The 23289-nt window shown below is 41.4% G+C and overlaps 1 protein-coding gene across 1 annotated transcript in view; it reads left to right on the forward strand.

The window, feature by feature from the left end:
- Positions 1 to 391: 391 nt before the first annotated feature.
- LOC128706023 (probable glutamate receptor) overlaps positions 392 to 23289 on the forward strand; it is a 52743-nt gene continuing 29845 nt past the window's right edge. The window contains exons 1-6 of the mRNA XM_070080557.1: positions 392 to 436; positions 1189 to 1380; positions 2897 to 2951; positions 7934 to 8028; positions 8362 to 8531; positions 17402 to 17609. Coding sequence (XP_069936658.1) covers positions 392 to 436; positions 1189 to 1380; positions 2897 to 2951; positions 7934 to 8028; positions 8362 to 8531; positions 17402 to 17609 — 765 coding nt within the window. The remainder of the gene's footprint in view (positions 437 to 1188; positions 1381 to 2896; positions 2952 to 7933; positions 8029 to 8361; positions 8532 to 17401; positions 17610 to 23289) is intronic.

The following is a 23289-nucleotide window of genomic DNA, read 5'->3' on the forward strand; positions in this document are numbered from 1 at the left end:
AACAGACAATACAAATAATTTTCCAGCAGATTATATAAGCAATTTAAAAGCAGACGACTACGCAAACACTCCACCAGCAGACAAGCACACAGTCAAGAGGTCATTATCACCCACTGATTGACTACCTGTTATTAGTAACCAAGTTTTCCTGGCGTCGTATACAAGTCCTACCTGGACAATAGGTCTACAAGTTCTGCAAGCCTCACGCACCCCCGTTATCACAGCCGCAGACCAAAACCGTGACCACGATTCAACTGAAGACAAAGCGGAAGGGACCAGACCCCGAGGGGTATTACCAGAAGCTAGGAGCTACGCTGCGGTCTTGGAAGAATTTAGAAAGACTTCATCCGGTAGTGAGGGAGAGGATCCTCCTGCAGAAGAGGTGGCCAACATGATCTCATCCTTGCTGACTCGTCATTTAGCTGGATGCTATAAGGTAGTTCACTCTTCCAGGGAAGTTACTTGATGCTTGTGAGGGCCCCATAATATTTGTAATCCCAGTTCTTGTTTCCAATGTAATTGTCTCCGTTTTCCGAGGCGCTGAATGATCCTTTCAAAATTAGCACTTCAGTATCAGCCAAAAAAAAAGTAAGATATATAAAACGCAACTTTTGCACAACGTAATGCCTCATAGTGGTTTGTGACGTTCACGTTACCTGTTGCTACTAAAATTATGTACACCCGCCCTTCAAGGGAAGTTACTTGACACTAGAGAGGGGCTCTTGATTCACGGAATTAGGCTTAACCTCCCTTTGTGTGGAAACGGATATTGGAGCTCAGTTCAGGACATTTACTTAAGGAAACGTTTCTCTCCGAGTGGTTTCTTCAGTCTTAATGGACTGATGAAGTCACTCATGGCGAAAAGTTTCCTTTAATAAATGTTCTGAACTGTACACAAGTGTCTTTTTCCACTGTTTGTTGCTATCACTTTACCACTTGATATTGACCTCCTGTGTCCTGGATCAAACCTGATTTCCTCCCAGTCTCCAAGGTGTTGTGTGGCTCTTTCGGTTTTAACGCTCCGTTTTGAGCATATTAAATATTTACACAGAGGTGTCTGAGCGATTACGTTAATCCATGTTTTAGAGAATAAATTATTCTTCAGCGATGTTGTAAATGTTTATGGAAGGCACAATGACCCTCGTGTAGTCGATGGGCTTTAAACCCGACCCATTGGTGTGTTCCCAGATAGTGTTGTATACCCCGGAAGAGCCATATCTGGGACTGGTGGATGCTGTGGTGTCAAGCCTGGGTGATGCTACCATACTGTGGCAGATGGACTCCTTCCTGCTCACTTCACCTCCATACACTGTGCTCACTGCCACCCATCACCACGCAGATACCTTCTGCGTCGCTTTTGTTATTCTCGCTCGCCTCCAGGTAAGACCTCACGGTCCTTGAGTTTAAGGACTCTTTATGCAAGGAATTGGAGTTATTTTTCCCTTCAGTGGATCAAATCATTAATACACTCCCACTAGCCGCCTCATCGCTTCAACGTTCAGAGACCATAATTTACCCGTATATAGGTCTTGCACCATAATTGTTTATCAGTAGTAATATTAGTATTTCTTGACGTGAAGGATGTGGGCCGGGTGACGATGGCGGTACAGAGGGGCAAGTGGTTCCAGAATGCAAGCAAGATGACGCTGGTCTACACGGGATCTGTGCTTCCCCTCACCACTCTAGATCAACACAACTTTTTCGGTACTTATCTAATACTAGTATTCCTCACTGTACTACTTTTTAAAACGTGTTTAATTCAGAGAGCGGAAAAGCTGCTGAGGTGGTTTGAGCACTTAGTCATCATACTTTGCTCTATCCTTTTTCCAAGAGAATGTATAAATCCTGGTTGGAAGAACGGGCAGGTAGGGGCCATTCATGGAAGTCTTAAGGGAGGGTTTGAAACAATTTCAAGTGATATGGGTTCGAATATCTCAGGTCATTGATGAGGAGGCGGGAGCGTTGACCCCCGGAACGCTTTCCAAGTATACTCCAGGTAGGACTTATTACGAATATGTGAACGTTCCTGTGAGAATTTACCGAGTTCAAGAAATCCCACAGGGCCATTGTAAACAAAGAGAGACCTCTAGAATCTACGCCGACAAAGCATCATGAGTCAGCACATAATTATTGATAGGTTTACACTAATTTCAGAGATTACAGGTTTTAGGTAGAATTAGGAACTAACAATAGAATTAAAAAATTTAGTTTTAGACTTTAATATGTTTACAATAGGTAGAAACGAGCAGGGGTATTAGGTAAGTAGTGGCACCTAGCGGTGCTGCTGCGAATTAGAGAAAGAAGGACGCTGATTAGCCATTTTGCCCAAGAACCTGTGCCGTCAACACCTCCATACATGTTTCTATCTCTTGAATCCCACACGGTTTCCCAGCGTTACCTGGTAGTTAACGTGCTTCAGAGGACTTATAACGAATCGTGGATACGAGTTTCTGACAGAACCGTTGGTGATACTATTTACTGTATTTTGCCCCTAATCACGTGGCCACTGATACTGGGTAGGGAAATCAGGGACAGTTGACTTACGGTTAATAAGCGCATCAATGACCAACGATCAGGTAATTTGTAATTTACATTTACTTCAGGTTTTACAGTTTTTACTCCTGAAAGTGTTGTAGAAGCCACTTGCGAGACAGACATTTGGAGTCTTGGGGAGTGTGTGTGTGAAGGTTTACTAAGCCCTGTAAGATCTTATGCAAGTATTAGCAAGGCTGGCTCCTCCTTAGGAAAAGTAATAGAAAAATAACAATAATATACAAATATAAACACTATTGTAAGAACTGAAAATGTAAAACAAGCATGAGCGTTTATCCTATTTCGAAGGAAAATGAAAAATGAAGTATGAAAATTATAATTTAATTCAACGCTAATTTGACAGCGCATTGCAGAAATTATAGCCGTTGTTGATGAGGGGGTAGGGGGTGTCACAGCTGGTACGTGACAACCCAACCACCAAGCACCATGGCTTGTTGTAGTGTTTTAGAATCTCAGGTTCAGGTGTTGAAGAAGGAGGTTCTACTTCTTCAGGAGGAAAATAGGAGACTGAAGCTTCGCCTAGATGAGTTTGGGAGTGAGTGTGAGAAGGATTTAGCTGGTAAGGAGGAAATGGTCACCAGCAGTGATAGTGGCAGCCGCTTTAAGTGGCAAGTGGTTCACAGTTCAGGAAGAAGGAAGATAAGGAGGGTTAACAGAGAAGATGTGAAGGTAGGAAATCGATTCTCTGTTCTCCAGGACGAGTGTACTTCAGTGGTTACTGAGGTTGAAGGTACCACTGATTCCCCTGTTAATCAAGGTTAGAATATTTTAATAGTAAGAGATTCTCAGGTAAGATATATGGACCGTGCATTTTGTAACAGAGACAGAAAGATCAGACAGAGAGTGTGCCTTCCAGGAGCTGGTGTTGGTGACATAATCAGCAGGTTGGATAATATTATGACAGGTAATGGGAACAAGCCCATTATCTGTCATAGTGCTGGGGGTAATGACATTGGGAAGGGCAGGAGAGAGGAGCTCCTGGATAAGTACAGGTCAGCCATTGAAGTAATTGGGTCTAAGGGAGGGATCCCAGTCATATGTAGCATGTTGCCTAGAAAGGGAGTGGGCAATGAATGGATGTCTAGAGCAACTGGTATAAATTGCTGGCTAGACAGGTACTGCAAGGAACTTGCAATCCCATTCATAGATAACTGAGACCTATTCTATGGCAAACGTGATATGTATGCAAGGGATGGGGTTCATCTCTCTGGGGCTGGAATGGTTGCATTAGCCAGTTCGATTGAGAGGGTAATTGATGACTTGTCTGGGAATTTAAACTGATAGATTATAGAGGTATGGGTGCTTGTGGGAAACAGTCAGGCTGCATTATTAGGTTTGGTATAAACCTTGGTAATAAACCAGTATTAGGCAAATCAATTGATCAACAAAGAGAGATAGTAGAGGGCAAGGAGTGACTAACTCCCTTAAGATTTACTATACAAATAGTAGAATTCTAAGAAATAAGATAGATGAGCTAAGATTACTTACTAGTGTAGGTAAATATAGACATTATTGGTATAGCAGAGACCTGATTCAACCTGAAAGATAGAGAAATGCCTTCTGAAAGCAGCATACAAGGTTATAAACTATTCCACACTGATACAGTCAACAGGAAGGATGGTGGAGTGGCGATGTATGTCAGAAAAAATTTAAATTGTTGTCTTAGACATGATATAAGATTAGAAACATCGAACACAGAATCTGTTTGGCTTCAGTTTCTCGAGGGTCGTGACAAATTAATTTTGGGTGTGATGTATAGGCCCCCAAACCTTGATAGGGAGTGCAGTAAGCTGTTATGGGACGACATTCATAAGGCATCTAGATATGAAAATATTGTGTTAATGGGAGGTTTTAACTTTAGACAAATTGATTGGAACAATAAAACAGGAAATCTTGAGTCTAATGACTTTCTTGATACGGTTTAGGATTGCTTTTAAGAAGAGTATATGACAGAACCAACTAGAGGAAACAATCTGTTTGACTTGATTCTTGCCAACAAAGTGCCACTAATTAATAATCTTGACGTTAATGATGAACTTGGGGAAAGTGATCACAAATCACTTAGTTTCAATATATCATGGAACTACTCAGATAACTGCAATCAAATCTCTGTCCCAGATCTTCGCTTGGCCGACTTCATGGGACAGAAAAATTACCTGGGTGGGCTAAATTGAGATGTCCTGACTATGGGTCAGGTAGGTGATCTTGGTTGCCAATATGACGTTTTTCAGAGCATAGTTCTAGCTGCCCAGACAACTTTTGTTCCGAGTAGAGAAATTAGATCTAACAAAAATTATCCCAAATGGATGAACAATAGATTAAAACATCCCATTGGTCAAAAGAGAGGCCTATATAGGCGTATCAAAAGAGGGGATGGGCAGTTAAGAAATCAATATATTCAATTAAAGAGAGAAATAAAGAAAGGAATAAGAAAAGCAAAGAGGGATTATGAGGCTAAGGTCGCAAGGGATTCGAAGACTAACCCAAAAAGGGTTCTTTCAGGTATACAGAAGTAAGATTAAGGATAAGATAGGCCCATTTAAGAGTAACTCTGGTCAGATCACTGACAGTGATAAGGATATGCGTGAAATTTTCAGTTCCTACTTCCTCTCAGTTTTTACCCAGCAAAGTACTAGCGAAATTCCAGAAGTAATAGATTATGTAGAACAGGATGATAATAAACTATGTACGATTGCAGTAACTAGTGACATGGTCCTCAGACTAATAGAGAAACTAAAACCTAACAAATCCCCAGGTCCTGATGAACCGTTTGCAAGGGTGTTAAAGGAATGTAAAGAGGAACTTAGCATACCTTTGGCTAATCTTTTTAACATATCACTACAAACTGGCATAGTGCCTGATAAGTGGAAAATGGCAAATGTAATACCTATTTACAAGGCAGGTGACAGGTTCTTGGCTTCGAACTATAGACCAATAAGTCTTACCTCCATAGTGGGAAAATTTATGGAATCAATAATTGCAGAAGCAATTCGTAGCCATCTTGACAGGCACAGATTGATTAATGAATCTCAACACGGTTTTACAAAGGGGCGTTCCTGTCTTACGATTTTTTTTTTTTAAGAATTAATACAAATATTAACTGCTATATACTGACTTAAACTTATTACACATTCATTGCCCCCCCCCTTATCCCGAAATAAAGAATTCTCTGTAGGTAATTACACCTATTTCCCCAAAATTCATATATGAATAAACCTAAATGATAATTCTATAAGTATTGGTAAAACAGTAACACCAAAGAGACAGTACATTAATAACAAATATTAACTTAAGGGAAACATCTTATTACATTAATACAGTAATTACTCATATTTAAATAGGTTGACACATAATGTCACATAATATATGATTTAATAGTATATTTCCAAGATTATCGCACTTGCTCAACAGAATAATATAAAAATACCTGACCGATTTGATAAGCCTCCTCGCTTCTCCATGACCATCCATGTTATAAAACATCAACAATTAAAGCTTTGCCCTATCCAAAGGCTATTCAATCAAAAATTTTATGCCAGGTATACACTCTTCCCCCCTCCCCCCTCCCCCCTCCCCCCTCCCCCTGTATTGCAGAGACCAATCCTATCCATCCATTACACCATTAATTCGCGCAACCTTCTCACATTCAATACCCTATACGGAACTGGAAAATCTATATCCCACCTTCGTCCATACACGACCTCATTCCAACACTTTGTTTTATAAAAATGCCCTGTTAAAGCCCTTATTCGCACTTCCCTTTCCACCTCCCTCATAGCCCACGATATAGTAATATAATCCACAACTAAATACATGACCGCCCTTATCACACTATCACCCACTCCCTCTATATCCAAACTCAATGCTTTCAAAACCATTAACGTACCTCCTCCTGCCATATCCAACATATACAAGACCCTACGAAACCATAGACGTACCCTCGCGATACCCTCACAAAAATACACCACATGATATGCAGTCTCCGCCTCCCCGCACAAAACACAACATGTGGACTGCACAATTCTCATCTGATACAAACGTACTTTAGTGGGTAATATCCCATGTAAAAACCTATACATAGTTTCCCGCACCCTTGACTTTAAACGTAACTTACGAAACGCACCCCAGATACCTGCCCAATTATATAAAGGAAAGACTCTCCCACTCCATCACCTCATTACCCCTCACAGTCCTTCCCAAAACTCGCACCAACACTTTTCCCGGTATGCTAACCCTCAGTAAATATCTCAACATACATATACACTCCTCTAATTCCCTACCCCTCCCCCACTGCCGCAAATCATCCATAAACTCACTCACCCTTGTGCAAGAATGGTATATAATACCGACAAGATGAAATTAAGACACATGTGCAACATCTGGGTATATTTATTGTAGACGTTTCGCCATCCAGTGGCTTTATCAATACAAATTCTAGGACATAACTTGAAGACAGTAGGACTATGTACAGAAGATGAGGTAATCAGTCCCTCAACCTTGGAGTAGGTGCGAAGAGCACAGTAGTCTTGGAGATTCTGATTCATCTTGTCGGTATTATATACCATTCTTGTACAACTTGTCAGACACTGCAACTTCATGGAATCTTGATTCTGAGGACATGTACATAACCTTCACGACTACGACAACTACTACTACAACTAACCCATCTCTTTGGGAAGGACCTACTTCCACTGGGGAATCCCGCCTACCAGTGACTATGCCTTCGTCTGCTACACCTGACGTTACTATATAGGCGCCAGGCTCTTTGCTTCTGCTTCAGAATCTCCAAGACTACGGTGCTCTTCGCACCAACTCCAAGGTTGAGGGACTGATTACCTCATCTTCTGGACATAGTCCTACTGTTTTCAAGTTATGTCCTAGAATCTGTATTGATAAAGCCACTGGATGGCGAAACGTCTACAATAAAGATACCCAGATGTTGCACATGTGTCTTACTCTCATCTTGTCGGTATTATATACCATTCGTACACAACTTGTCAGACACTGCAACATCATGGAATCTTAATTCTGAGGACATGTACATAACCTTCACGACTACGACAACTACTACTACAACTAACCCATCTCTTTGGGAAGGACCTACTTCCACTGGGGAATCCCGCCTACCAGTGAATTTGCCCTCGTCTGCTTCACCTGACGTTACTATATAAGCGCCAGGATTCTTTCTTCTGCTTCAGAATCTCCACGACTATGGTGCTGTTCGCACCTACTCCTAGGTTGAGGGACTGATTACCTCATCTTCTGTACATAGTTCTACTGTCTTCAAGTTATGTCCTAGAATTTGTATTGATAAAGCCACTGGATGGCGAAACGTCTACAATAAAGATACCCAGATGTTGCACATGTGTCTTACTCTCAGGTTCTCCTTTGCCCGGCATATGTGACATATACCCGAGTTTAAAATCACTCAAAGCCACAAATGAAGGCATGGATCGCCGCAAGGACATTTTGAGAGTGAAAGATCCCTCACGCAGTCCCACATACATACCATCTGACCATCGTCCAATCGTTGCTTGATGTACCACTCTATGCTCCTCAAACGACGCTTTAATGTCGTCTTCATCCGCCTCAAAGGGGACATTCCGTATTTTTACCCAAGTATAATACTTAAACACGTCCCTCATTCTCACTTCCAAACCAGGGTTAGCCGTCATACACACATCCTGGTACTGATCCACCATCTTGTCATACGTCACTGTCGTCACGAATTTCACGAATATTCTCGTTGAGCCGTTTAAGACAATGCCGTACAGATCTTCATTGTTGATTCCATATGTTTCTCGTTAGATAGCAGGAAGTAGAACAGATGCATTTGTATTATACACCGCACCTTTCAGCACTTCTATGCACACAGTGTTGACACGTCTCCTGACAGCCTGCGCCATCTTGAGAAAATCTCGCAGTGCTACCAACAGACAGAAGTACAACAGCCAACGTCCGTCCTCCACCAAGGTTGAGTGACGAATGCAGGAGCAAGGCGTAGCACAACCTCACGGCCTGAGAACGATGAGGTCAATTCTTACAAATTTACTAACTTTTTCACTAAGGTGTTTGAGGAGGTAGATCATGGTAATGAATATGATATTGTGTATATGGACTTCAGTAAGGCTTTCGATAGAGTTCCACATCAGAGGCTGTTGAGGAAACTTAAGGCACACGAAATAGGATAATTTTTTCCTGGGTAGAGGCATGGCTGACAAATAGGCAGCAGAGAGTTTGCATAAATGGAGATAAATCAGAATGGGGTACGTCACAAGTGGGGTTCCGCATGGGTCAGTGCTGGGCCCCTTGTTGTTCACAATTTACATAAATAACATAAATGAGGGAATAAATAGCGATATAAGCAAATTTGCTGATGACACCAAAATAGGCCGTCCAATTCATTCTAATGAGGACACTAGAGCACTCCAGGATGATTTGAATAGACTGATGCAAGGGTCGGAGAAGTGGCAGATGCAGTTTAATATTGACAAATGCAAAGTTCTAAATGTTGGACAATTAAATAACCATGCGACATATAAACTAAATAATGTATATCTTAATACTACTGATTGCAAAAAGAATTTAGGAGTTATGGTTAGCAGTAATCTAAAACCAAGACAACAGTGCATTAGTGTTCGCAATAAAGCTAACAGAATTCTTGTCTTCATATCTAGAAGTATATATAATAGAAGTCCTCAGGTTGTTCTTCAACTCTATATATCCTTGGATAGGTCTCATAGATTATGCTGCTCAGTTCTGGTCACCGTATTATAGAATGGATATAAGTGCTCTGGAAAACGTACAGAGGAGGATGACAAAGTTGATCCCATGTATCAGAGATCTTCCCTATTAGGATAGACTGAGGGCCCTGAATCTGCACTCTCTCGAGAGGCGTAGAATTAGGAGGGATATGATCGAGGTGTATAAATGGAAAACAGGAATAAATAGAAGGGATGCAAGTAGCATGCTGAAAAATTCCAGCCTAGACAGGACTCGCAGCAATGGTTTCAAGTTGGAAAAATTCAGATTCTGGAAGGATATAGGAAAGCACTAGTTTGGTAATAGAGTTGTGGATGAGAGGAACAAACTCTCGAGTGCAGTTATAGAGGCTAAAACGTTGTGTAGTTTTAAAAATAGGTTAAATACATGAGTGGGTGTGGGTGGGTGTGGGTAGGTGTGAGTTGGACCTGACTATCTTGTGCTGCTGGGTCTGGTGCCGTGCTCTTTCCTTTAGTGGGGGTGACCAGACTGAGTGGGTCATTGGGCTAATCGGGAGGGGGGGGGACATGGACCTGCTCCGCATGGGTCAGAAGGCCTGTTGCAGTGTTCCTTCTTTCTTATGTTCTTATTCAGCCACACTGTGTAGCCTTGGATGATCCGTCAAGATGATAGGAACGCAGGTCTTTCACCACTGCAAAGATGAGGGGTAGCTGCCTGGGTTTAGTCACATTAAGGTAAGTAGATCGTGGGTGACGTCTCTGAACCAAAGTTGGGTTCCTCTCTTTCAAACCTCTGTAGTTGCCAAGATGACCCTAGCTGGCAGTCCAAACTAGAAAAAGACAAAAGTTACCCACCGCTCGATAAATGGTGAGGATTTAAAGACAAGATTTAAAAATGAAAGTCAGGGAAGGAAGAACTAAATCTCAAAATTAAATGAAAGTGAAGCTTTTAACCAATATATCAATTAGGACAGGAGCAGAGGCACCTACTTACAGATGTGTTGGGAGCTGCTAGTCAAGTGATTATCCATTTGGATGGAGTCCCACACGTCACCTCTCAGTGTGGAGAAAAGGGGGGGGGGCGTTAAGCAGGAGCTGGACACTGACCCTACCTTAACAAGCAGACTGCCAAACAAACCATCGTCACCATATATTCTCTCGCCTATCTGTTGAACTTTTCCCTCACAGTGTCAACAGTCCTTGCTAGAGAGCTTCTCTCAAGAAGGTAAACTTTACAAACATTTTCATACTGGCAGAGAGAAGTGGAGACAAATGGTTTATGTGACCACGTGTTGTTGGAATGTGAGTACGGTAACATTTATGAAGAAATTCCAATAATGCCAATATCATTCGCTGCCTGACCACGGTCGAGTGAGGTTGTGCGCTGCACCCCTCTGCTGTTCAGGCGAGCTACCTCAGTTCGTCACAACCATTGAGAAGTGAGGACGTGCGCTGCTCATTTACCAACATGGCGCTGCAGAGCTACAGGCGCATCAACACTGTTTGCGTTGAGTTGACCCGTGGGGCTGTCACTGGAGCCACGATGGACTTGTTACTACCGGCGATTATCCGTGATACCTACGGTATCGCAAATGAAGAGATATGTGGTGTAGCACTTAATGGGACGACACGGATCTTCGTTAAAATGACGTCAGCAAATGTTTATGAAGCGGTGGTGGATAAGTATCAAGAGACCATTATAGCCGTCAATTCAGCTGTATCAGTACGTCTACATGATGTATCACGACACTACACATGGGTTAAAATAAGGAATGTGCCTTTTGAGGCGAATGAATTTGTTATAAAAGATGAACTACGTAATTATGGTACGGTTCATATGGCCTCTGCAGGTCGGTGGGCCGCTGGACCTTATGCTGGAAGTTTGGAGGGAACATATTCAGTCAAAATGACCTTACGCCATCCCATACCGTCCTATATTATGTTGCAAGCATTTCGAACTCAAGTATATGTAACATATGCGGGGCAACGTCGTACGTGTCGGCTGTGTGGATCGTATGACCACATAGCGGCACAGTGTGGTAAGCGTCGTGGGAATCTCCAAATATCGCAACAGCAACAACCGGAAGAGGTCGAGGAAGTTGAGGGACGAGAACAGTCTTATGCTCACCCGTCTCGACAACGGACATCTTGGAGTGAAGAGGTAGAAAAAGCGCAGGAGAATGCTTTGGAGGATGCAAAACAGCGAGAAGAATCACCATCACTGGATATAAATAAAGTATTTGAAGAGACTCTGCCCACTATGGGGGACGAGGATGTAGCGGCGTCTTTAGTGAAGGCACTGGATGTATTGTTAGACGAGTCGATCGTCAACCGTGTGGAGGAACCAGGTGCAAATTTGGGATCGGTTGAGCATCATGGTGAGGCGACGGATGAAAGCATTGAGTCTGGGGTATCGCATGGTATGATGGTAAATACAGCAGAAGTGGAGGTGCATCATGATAGTACTAAAGAAATCCCAATGCAGGTGGAGGGTAGGACGCGAAAGCGAACTGCGACCCCACCAGACTCAGACGACGTGCTTACTCCTGCCCAAAGGCCAGGGAAAAAGTCTTGGGCGGATGTACGGAGAAAAGGGAACAGTGAATCCACGAAACAAGAGTTTATCAAGGTGATTCCCAAAAAAGGGGAGAGGGATAGAGGTGTAAAATGTATAAGTGAAAAGTCTATACCTAGAACCAAAGGAAAATCCCATTAATTGACTTTAAGGTTTTGACAATAAATATTAATGGTTTGAGATCTGAGCGGAAGCGAAAGTGGTTTAATGAATTTTTGGTGCGTCTAGATGTGGATGTGGTATTTATCCAAGAACACAATTACAGAATTGGATATGAGTTAGAATTAGATGGTTACGATGTGTATATGGAATATGCGACGAGGTTAAAAGGAGGCGTCGCCATTCTGGTAAAGGAAAATAGCCCGTTTGTAGTACGCCATAGTGAAAGGGGGGAGGGGAGAGTGATTAGGGTGGATGGTTTATGGGGTAGAGTTTTGTAGGTGTATATGGGCCGGCCGAGGGAGATGTACGACTTAAAACTCATTTTGTACAAGATGTATTAGTATATCATCTACGTAGTTTACCAAATGTAGCGATAATAGGGGGAGACTGGAATTGTGTAATACGACGAAAAGATGTGGAGCCTCGAGGAGCGGGTTGTTGCTTGGGGTTCCTGGGAGATTTATTGACGAGTGTGGGTTTAATGGATGTGTGTGGGGGGGTGGGGGTGGCAATGTGGAGCATACTTTCATTAGACGAGATTATGCGGCGAGATTAGATAGAATGTACGTGTCTAGTGCGGTTACAGTGCGGAGAGTGAGTGTGATAAATGTGGTTTTTTCGGATCATAGAGGAGTTGTAATGGATGTAGATATTGAGGGTGTGCCTAGAAGGGGTCCGTCATTTTGGAAATTAAATGTAAAGTTATTGAAGAGAGAGGAAAGTCGTTTGTCTTTTGGGCATATGTGGGAACGCCTTGTGGTTGAAGCATCTGGAGATGTGGCTTTGGTTAATTGGTGGGAAACGATAGCCAAAAAGCGAATTAAGGAATTTTATATTAGTCAGGGAGTGAGATATAATCAGTTACAGTATGGTTTCCAACGATATTTAGAGGGGCAGTTGCGCGACTGCTATGTACAAGCGAATGCTAATTATCCTGTTACAGAAATTGAACGAATTAAGGAGCAACTACGAAATTTACAAAACGAAAGGTTTGATGGGGAAAGGCTTAAGGGTGGAATCGAAGAGGTTTTGTGGGGAGATCGGCCGTCGGCGTGTGTGTTGAGGAATCAACACAGACGTCGCAAAGCAATGGAGTTAATGGGGTTGAATGTCCAGGTAGGTATGAAGGGGTATAGAGTGAATCAGGTGTTGACGACGACGGAGGGTATGAGTGGGTATATTGATGCTTGGGTTAAATTGAAAACGCAAAGTGTTGGAATAAGTGAAATTGCATTGCAGTCAGTCGGTAGGTTTGTGTGTTGTGAGCTGGAGGAGCATGATCGTTTGATGTTGGGAGGGCCGATAACGGAGTGTGAGACTTGGGAGGCTTTATCTGGGGCGCAATTGGGTAAGGCGCCAGGAATAGATGGGTTGCCCAGCGACTTTTATATTCAAAATTGGAACGTTTTAAAGGGGTTTTTGGTACGTTTATTCAATATCATGAAGCGGGATGGGGTTTTAGGGGAACAACAAAGGTTGGCTGTGGTCGTCCTAGTTCCTAAAGGCGAGCCATTAACGGTTAAAGATTATCGTGCAATCTCGTTATTATGTGGGGACTATAAAATTTTTGGAAGGATCTTGGCCAACAGAATAAAAAAAGTCCTGGGCAAAGTGATTGACAAGGGACAATATGGGGTGCCGGGCAGGTCTATGTATGAAGGTCACGGTATGATTAGAAGTTTTATTGAAGAAAGAGTAAGATTGGGAGGGGGGGGGGGTATTGGCTATAGATTGGGAGGCGGCATATGATAGTGTGGAACGGGAGACGTTATGGAAGATAATGAGATGGCAGGGGTTTGGGGCGGAAATTATATCATGGGCCAAATTAATGTATCAAGAGGCATCTTTGCGTGTGCAGGTGAATGGGAGGTTGGGAGATCGGATTCAGATGGGAAGGGGTTTGCGTCAAGGTTGTCCCCTTTCACAAATTTTTTTTTGCTTGTTTTCAAGATCCCTTTTATAGAGGGATAAGGGTTTTATTGGAAGCAAATGGGATGGGTAATGTAAGGGGTGGGGGAGCGGGCATTGTTGGATATGTCGACGACACGACGATTTTGGTGAGAGAAAACATGGATTTGATTCGGGTAGAAAAGTTAGTGAAAGTTTTTGAAAAGGCTACTGGCATGACGATCAACATGGGGAAAACAAAGTATATGAATCTTGGAAAAGGGTCACGTGAGGAAGGAATGGTTGCTGAAAGGTGGGAAAGGGTGGACCAAATAAAGATATGTGGGATCGTTTATGTAAATGATATCAAGTTAGTACAACAAATAAATTCCGTGAGTATCGTTGATAGTGTTCTGAAGCGCCTCAGTGGTTTAAGAGCTGCTAATTTAAGTTTGCAACGAAGGGTGATAACAACGAATGTGTTATTATACAGTAAACTATGGCATGTTACAGTAATATTTCCGATACTTCGTTGTGAATTAAAAAGGTTACAAAAAAGTGTTTTTAGATTCATTTGGGGAACAGGGAGCGAATGGTTAAGTAGAGCGGTTGTCACACTCCCGGTTGGCCGTGGAGGGCTGGGTCTTATAGATGTCGAAAAGAGGATAATAAGTATGTATTTAAAACATAGTTTTAAGAGGGAGGGGGGGGGGGGGCGAAAGAAGACGGTCTTCATAGGATACATCAGGATATGCGACGGTGGTGGGGGGGTAGGGAGTTCATGATAGGTGAGGCAGTGTTACGGGTCTTCATAAACGTGAGGGATCCTTCACATATTAAATTGAGAAATCTTGATAGGGCAGATGGTAAGGCTCTGGTAGCGGCGGTAGAAGGAGTTTATCCGATGTATGATTGGCATAATATTTGGGGGCGTTTAAATAAATTGCGTTTAAAACCTAAAGTCAGAGAAGTTATGTATAGATTTTTACATGGAATCTTGCCGTCAGGAATGGGTTTATTCTATAAGAGAATACGAGAGGATGGGGAATGCAAGGATTGTGGAGGATTGGCGACTATTTATCATATGGTATATTTTTGCGATTGTATTGAACTTATAAGGGTTTGGATGGGTAAGGTTTTAAGGTTAGTGGGGGGAGGGGGTTTGCAGGTCTTGAGGGTTTTAAGTTTAGATATAACTGGGGTGAATAAAAGGGTTGAGAATGCGATTGGGTATATGATTACGGATTATATATACATGATGTGGGCTATGAGGGAGGCGGACGTGCGGGCAAGAATTAATGCATTGGCAGCAACTTTTTATAGGACACAGTGTAGAAATAAAGAGGTGTATGGAGGGAGATGGGAGAGAGATTTTAGTGAGGGTTATCGAAATTTCACATTAAGGGATTTATGGGATTTGCAAAATGGGTAAGGGGATACGACGGGCTATTTTCCTAGACATGGGTGTGAGCATGGAGAGCTGTTTATATGGATGTATAATTGAGTTTTGATATCTAGAGACAATAGGGTTATTACCCCGAGGGTTTCAGGAACTACACAGTTATCATTTAGAAAGGTGTAGCACTAAGATTGCATATTTTATCATGTATAAATCATTTCAAGGACTTTATGATGAAAATTTTCAATGTGACTCAAATATGTTATAGGTGTCTTTACTGTTTTTGATTCAATTGTAAGTGGTAAAAAGTGTTTCCTAGCATATAGCAATTAGTGTTTATTTTGTTATATTTTATGCTGTGTTACAGTGTGCTTTTCAGTAATATTATATTATATGTAACTACTTGCATTATTTTTCTTTGTTCAGCTGAGATGTAAAATATCACATCATAGTTTTGTTTTGTTATATTGGATGTTTTTATAGTGACTTTTAGTATTATCCCGTTTCCTTCTTTGAATACTAAATACCTATGTATGTTAAGATCTCGTGATAATCGCCAATATTAATGTTTTGAGTATCGTGGTGCTCTGTTAAGCACCTGAGATCTTAGAATTAGTCTTGCATACGTGTTTGACAGGCAGAAACCCCACCTAGTATGTGCCTGATGTAGTCTCATGTAGTGTAATGTGTGTGCTTGTGTGTCATTGTGCGTGTTTGTTTGTTTTGTTTATCTCTGTTTTATTGTACAATCTTCATAATTTCCAGTGTTTGATGTTTGGTAATATGTAACCTTGTTAGAGATGTTCTTTAACAAATAAAACAATACCACTGTAATGTATAGTGTTGTGTGTGAGTGTATTACCACTGTAATATACGGTGTTTGTGTGTGTGAGTGTATATTCACTGTAATATATGGTGTGTTGTGTGTGAGTGTAATACCAATGTAACATACGGTGTGGTGTGTGTGAGTGTGTGTTACCACTGTACTGTATGGTGTCGTTATTAGGTCTCGGATTAAGTGTGATTCTAGTGCAGTAATCTTTTGTCGTGTATCTTTTTAATATATTTCTGTCATTTGTATCGCACTGTTTTAAATAAAATATAAAAAAAAAAAAAAAAAAAAAAAACTTATGATAATGGTGTAATGTTTCTTGACATTACAAGACTATTTATTATAACAAGGTGGTTCAATGTTGTTATGGCAAGCAATTTATTGGGAAAAATTTGAACGTATTCTCATAAAGAGAGGGATGTATCAATAGACCTGTGCTGATTAGTGTAGTGGTTTGCATATGAGGTTTCTAAATTTATGTAGGTCCATTCTTATTCTATATTCCTTTCTTGTGTTCAGAGCAGAAGGAATTTGAAAAAAAAATGAAGGATAATTGTACTGTACATATATCAATTCCGAGCTAATTAAGAGATAGAATGCTTAATTTGATGAAGAATTAGGTTGCATTTTTACTATTGTTAACTTATACACATGTATCTAGTTTAGGACAGTCTAAGCTTCGGCATCAGATATAGTATTGGTTATAGTTGTTATAATGTTAACAATGTAATGGTAATAGGTATTGTTTCAATATTCGATGTAGGGATTTTCATTCAGTGCAATATATTTGTTTGAATTTGCTTGTGACTCATGTTTGTGTATGGTTTTAAATAAAATATAAAAAAAAATGCCAATAATGACTATATTTCATGCATCACTTTAGCTGTTTAACTTTTCTATGAAAAAAAAAAATGTACGCATAGCTTAGCTAGGGGCGAGACTCGGCTTCTGCCTTCACAGTAGGTACCTCTCTCGTACCTATCTTCCACTCTTCTCTACTTTCTCTTCCTCTATTCTTATGTTCTTGGTAATAGTTCAGATTTTTTTATTTAAATACAATTAAATTAAATATTTTGTGTACAAAAGTGTACCGGAAGCGACTCTGACCTTATTTTTTTATGTTTAAAGCCTCTTCTTGCAGCCGAGAAAATACACATTATTACGTATTATTATTATTATTATTATTATTATTATTATTATTATTATTATTATTATTTACGAAAACACTAAACCCACTGTCTGTGTAGGGTCTGGGTATGGCACTGTTATAGCCTCTTGGTTGCCCTGGGAGAAGAGTGCCCTAAGGAACACACGTCAGGTGGGAACACACGTCAGGTGATCCACAAGGACCTCCGTGTCTACCACCTGGTTTCCTCGTTCCCCTACTCTAATGGAGGTCCCCAGGTGGCTCTTGTCGACGTCTGGGTGCCTGGAGAAGGACAAGTATGGAACAACTCACTTTATACTGACAAATTTAAGGTACGTTAAATAATATCAACAGGTTGTATAACTTTTTCTCTTCCTGTATAAAATAAAAGGACACAATAGCATGGCTGGAACAACACAAAATAACCTCAACATAGCAGAATTAAACTTATGGCGAAATCTCGGTCCCACCTGGACCATTAACTAGTCACACTGTAACTAGTTGTTGGTCCAAGCACGACCGAAACGTCGTAAGTTTCAGTCTCTTCTGTGCGGATTATTTGTGCATTTCTACCTGTGCCATAATGGTAAACTATTTGAATGAACTTAAAGTCTTTGAACATATTAAGGTTGGGGTGAAGTTTAAGCAGCTTTGCCTGAATAACATTCCAATATCTCCTTTCCATTTCACGGCCTAACCACTGGGAAATTTCCCCTTTCGTCAGCTAAGCTTAGTTATGATTATAACATTAATAATCCCCTTTAGTCAAAATTTACTGTCGTTTATTAACTATGGCATGGACCTGATTATGAATAAGTTTGAACTGAGGTTAATGGCCTTACGTCGCCGCCTCTGCTGATGTCTAAAAAGACATTTTAGACGAAATTGATTTGGGACGAAATTGGATATGACTTGGAGTGTAATACACAGATTTATGCTGTCGCCCCTGATACTGCTGCCTGTAACCCCGAGGTTTTCACTGTTGCCTCGTACACCTTCCACTGACACTTCCCCTCACATCACCGCTTTCCCTGCCTAAGATGCAGGTCTTATGACGGGGTCTCTTTTTGAAGGGAAAATTTATTTTTAATTTTTTTTTTCAGAAGTAGAGCAATTGAAAAAAATATTCTCTACGAGGCTGAGCCGAAAGAAAAAAGATTCAGTGATTAGTGAAGTTAAAGGTACCTCTGACTCTGCTGCTAATCAAAGTAAGAATATTCTGATTGTGAGAGACTCTCAGGTAAGATATATGGACCATGCTTTTTGTAACAGAGATAGAAAAGCCAGACAGTGTGCCTCCCAGAAGCTGGTGTTGGTGACATAGTCAGCAGGTTGGATAATATTATGTCAGGTAATGGGAACAAGCCCATTATCTGTCTTAGTGCTGGTGGAAATGACATTTGGAAGACCAGGAGACAGGAGCTACTGGATAAGTACAGGTCAGTCATAGAAGTAGTCAGGTCTAAGGGAGGGATCCCTATCATATATAGCATCGTGCCTAGAAAGGGAGTGGGCAATAAATGGATGTCTAGGGCAATTGGTATAAATTGCTGGCTAGACAGGTACTGCAAGGAACTTGCAATCCCATTCATTGATAACTGGGACAAATTCTATGGCAAACATGAGATGTATGCAAGGGATGGGGTTCATCTCTCTGGGGTTGGAGTGGTTGCATTAGCCAATTCGATTGAGGGGATAACTGATGACTTGTTTAGGATTTTAAAATGATAGATTATAGAGGTATGGATGTTTGTGGGAAACAATCAGGCTGCAGTATTATTGTTGGAAACAGCAGATATTACCAGGATACCTTAGGGATATGTTTAAAAGACAATATTCAAAATAAAGTTCCTAATAAAGGCAAAGCAAGTGATAAACAAAGAGAGATAGTAGAGAGCAATGAGTGACCAGCTCCTTAAGGTTTACTATACAAATAGTAGGAGTCTAAGAAATAAGATAGATGAGCTAAGATTACTCACAAGTGGAGGTAATACAGATATTATTGCTATAACTGAGACCTGGTTCAACATGAAGGATAGAGAAATGCCTTCTGAATGCAGCATAAAGGGTTATAAACTGTTCCACACTGATAGGGTCAACAGGAAGGGTGGTGGAGTGGCGATGTATGTCAGAGATAATTTAAATTGTTGTGTTAGACATGATATAAGAATAGAAACATCGGACACAGAATCTGTTTGGCTAAGTTTCTCGAGGGGTATAAAAAGTTAATTTTGGGTTTGATATATAGGCCCCCAAACCTTGATAGGGAGTGCAGTAAGTTGTTATGGGACGAAATTCATAAGGCATCTAGATATGAAAATGTTGTGTTAACGGGGGATTTTCACTTTAGACAAATTTTTTTTATTTTATTTAAAACCATAGTACAAAACATACATAACATCACATCTATAATAACCAACAAAATATTCGATACAAAGAAAAGGTGCACATCCTCCTCACAGAGGATGACACTCTCCAACCAGTGCTACCATGTCGTAACATGTCTGAACATAAGGTAATGACATATTGCAAATGCCAATGAACATGAATAAATATTTTCAAACTTAACCACAACACCACCATCACTTATACACAGAGTGTGAATAAGGAAATAAAATACACAACCTATAATAGTACAACCTATAATGGGTTATAGTACAACCTATAATAGATTATAGTCCATAAATAACCACCCTAAGTTGGCCAGTGCTCAACCTGTGAAATCATTATCGTCTACTGTGAGACAACATGTCTCCCAACATCAGCTAAAAAACAGAAAATTCCATTCCCATGCGGGATGAACCCGTCATAAACATGCTACTACATATGCTTTACAGAATTCCTTAAAAAAACAGAAACGATTGCCATTAACCAAGATGAAATAAACTATCCCCAATTCCTATCCCAACTCCAAATGTATACAGTGTGAAAACACGCTTTCAGCAATGTCCTTAAGATACCTCCCCCAAAATGCCCCACCCGATTACACAACATTCAAAAAAACTAGAATAAAGGGCATCCCACACCTGAACTTACAGGTGTCTTTATGATAATCTTGAACAACATCAAAACGTTAAACGTAATACAAAAACCTATCATTCAAAACATGCCACACTGTTTATATTGTTTCTGTGAACCTCAGATACACAGAATAAAACACAATATGGAGCAATTCTGATATACTAGATTACATGAGCCATCCAACCATGACATCTGCCACCGCAAAACAACAGCTTGTCCAGGTATTGTAAAAGCGAACCAAGCCATAAACTCTTTTGCATCTCAAAGATTCTATGGTAACACTACTCAGGTGTACTGTGTCTAAGATACCACCTCCCCAACCGATCCTACCTGTTACACACAACATACTCACTATAAAAAATTTTTGCCCATCTCTGAGCATACCGTCGGCTTGGAACATGTCCATGAAAAACCACCCAAATATACCACAAGGCCAGTAACTACACAAATCCAAACCATACAAACCCATTCACGCTTCCGCGGCACGCCTTCATACCGCTACCCCCACTCATCCTGCAGACAAATGGCTCACTCACACTTCCACCTCCTTAGTTCTGAAAAAAAAAAATCTACAAAAGGAGACCAGTCACCTACAGTGTCATCCCTGTGCCAGTTGAAGACTACTGACCGTAAGGCCACGGAAGGTATCCGGAAGATAGACTCCCCACTTTCCCCCATAAATAAATTTATTCCTACTAACAGTCCTATATATACCCACTGCTATTGCCTTAATTCGAATTCTTCCCCCAATCTCCCTCATTCCCCATGAAATATACAGAAAATCCGTTACCACATACATTAATGCCATTTTCACCTCTCCAGGGACTCCTCTCAAGTCGAGCGTTAAAGCGCGTAGGGTCAAAACATTACTCCCACCCAAAAGACGAAAGACCCTCCCCAACCATGACCTCACCTCCCCTAATGCCTTACAAAAATAAACCACATGAAATGCTGATTCCAATTCTCTACAATGTATACAGTACGGTTCCCTCACCAAGCCCATCAAATTCAATACTGATTTCGATGCTAAAATCCCCATTAGGAATCTGTATACTAACTCACGCACTCTCGACCTCAATCAAAGCTTCTGGAAATCTGCTCAGATCATCCCCCAATCATACAAAGGAAACACGGCTACCCCTTGCATAATCTCCGATCTCCTACTCATCGACACCAAACGTCCCACTTTAAGATGCGTGACCTCCTGTACCAGTACCAAAACCTGCAGCATATCTTCACATTCCATTAATTCCTTGCCACCCCACCATTTATGTACATCCCTCATCACCTCTGCCACTCTAATCCCTCTTACCCCTCCCACCCTGACAAATCTCTGTTTTACATATAGGGCTTTCACTTTCGGCCCTAACGCTAGAAGACCCCCTCCCCCACTACTGACATGGGACATAACCACCTTATTTAACCGTGCCCTCCCAAAACCCCAAATATAATGTAATACCCGATGCTGGAGCTCATGTACATCTTGTCTTCTCAAAGGATATACCTCTGTCACACCCCAAACTTTGCTATAAACAAGAGAATAAACTATCACCGCCCTCTGCTGCAAGGTGACATCGCCTGCCCTTAAACCCCTTAGCCTACTCACTGCTTTATCCACCACCCACTCTGAGTTTACCCGTCTGAACTCCAATCACAAATCCCCCCACCCAAGAACCTACTTCCATGAGCGATTTCACCCTATTTACAAGCATAAATAACAAAAGGCCCAATACCGTGACTGGAACGATACACAAATAACCCGCACATAAAAGAGAGAAGCTTACGACGACGTTTCGGTCCGACTTGGACCATTGACAAATCATACTAACAGAGGTGGAGCAGGACGGCTATATATAGGCAGGAAGAGGTGGAGGTAGTAGTAGTAGTAGTAGTAGTAGTAGTAGTAGTAGTAGTAGTAGTAGTAGTAGTAGTAGTACAAGAATTGTATATAATACCGACAGGATGAAATGACACATGCACAACACCCGGGCATCCCCACCGTAGACGTTTCGCCAACCAGCCAGCCACAGGATGGCGAAACGTCCACAACAAAGACAACCAGACGCCGCACAGGTGTGTTAATTTCATCTGATAGAAGTGGGAAATAAGGAAGACGAGCCAGTCAAATACAAAGGAAGGAGAGCACTGCAAGAGAGCTAGAAACCCACAGAGGGAGAGCAAGCGCACCGAGGTGCGTGAAAGGGGAAGTGGTGAAATAAAATAAATGAAGAAGGAACAGAAACACGAGACAGGAGAGAGAAAGACAACCCAGAGGAGAAAAGGAGAGAGGAAAGGGGAAGAGGAAGAAGAAAAAGAAGAAGAAGAAGAAGAAGAAGAAGAAGAAAAAATGAGGATTCAGGTTAAGTCACGGGTTTCTGAAGTTTGGAGCATTTTACAATATAGTGGGAGAGGAAGGCATCTACAGAGACGAAGCCAGGGCCAAGGAAAGTTGTGTATAAGAGAGGATTCAACTAAACGGCGACTGTTCGAGTTGGAAGTAGGTAAGACAGTTTTAGCAGAAGACCAGTCAATAGGATGGCTATGATCTCTGACGTGACAGAAAAGAGCATTGTTAGTGTCGGCAAGCCTAACACTATTTTTGTGCTCCCTAAGTCTGTCAGAAAGAGATCGACCAGTTTCTCCGAAGTATTGAAGAGGACAGGAGGAGCAAGAAATAGAGTAGACACCAGGAACATCTGTAGAGGGAGGAGAGGTATGAACGAGATTAGTGCGAAGAGTGTTAGTCAGGCGGCTTGATGTCTAAGGGACGGAGAGAATTGTTGAGATTAGAAAGACCGGAAATGTAGGGAAGGCAGAGGATAGAAGAGTTCCCATGAGTAGAGAGTTTGGGAGAGAAGAAATTGCGTTTAGCACGTGAGAGGGCAGAGTCTATGAAATGGGAAGGGTAGCCAAGACGGGAGAACGAATTATGAAGAGTGGAAATTTCTGCTGGAAGGAACTGAGGATAACAGATGCGGAGGGCACGGAGAA

Source organism: Cherax quadricarinatus, unplaced genomic scaffold (assembly GCF_038502225.1).
Source record: "Cherax quadricarinatus isolate ZL_2023a unplaced genomic scaffold, ASM3850222v1 Contig605, whole genome shotgun sequence".
Lineage (NCBI taxonomy): Eukaryota > Metazoa > Arthropoda > Malacostraca > Decapoda > Parastacidae > Cherax > Cherax quadricarinatus.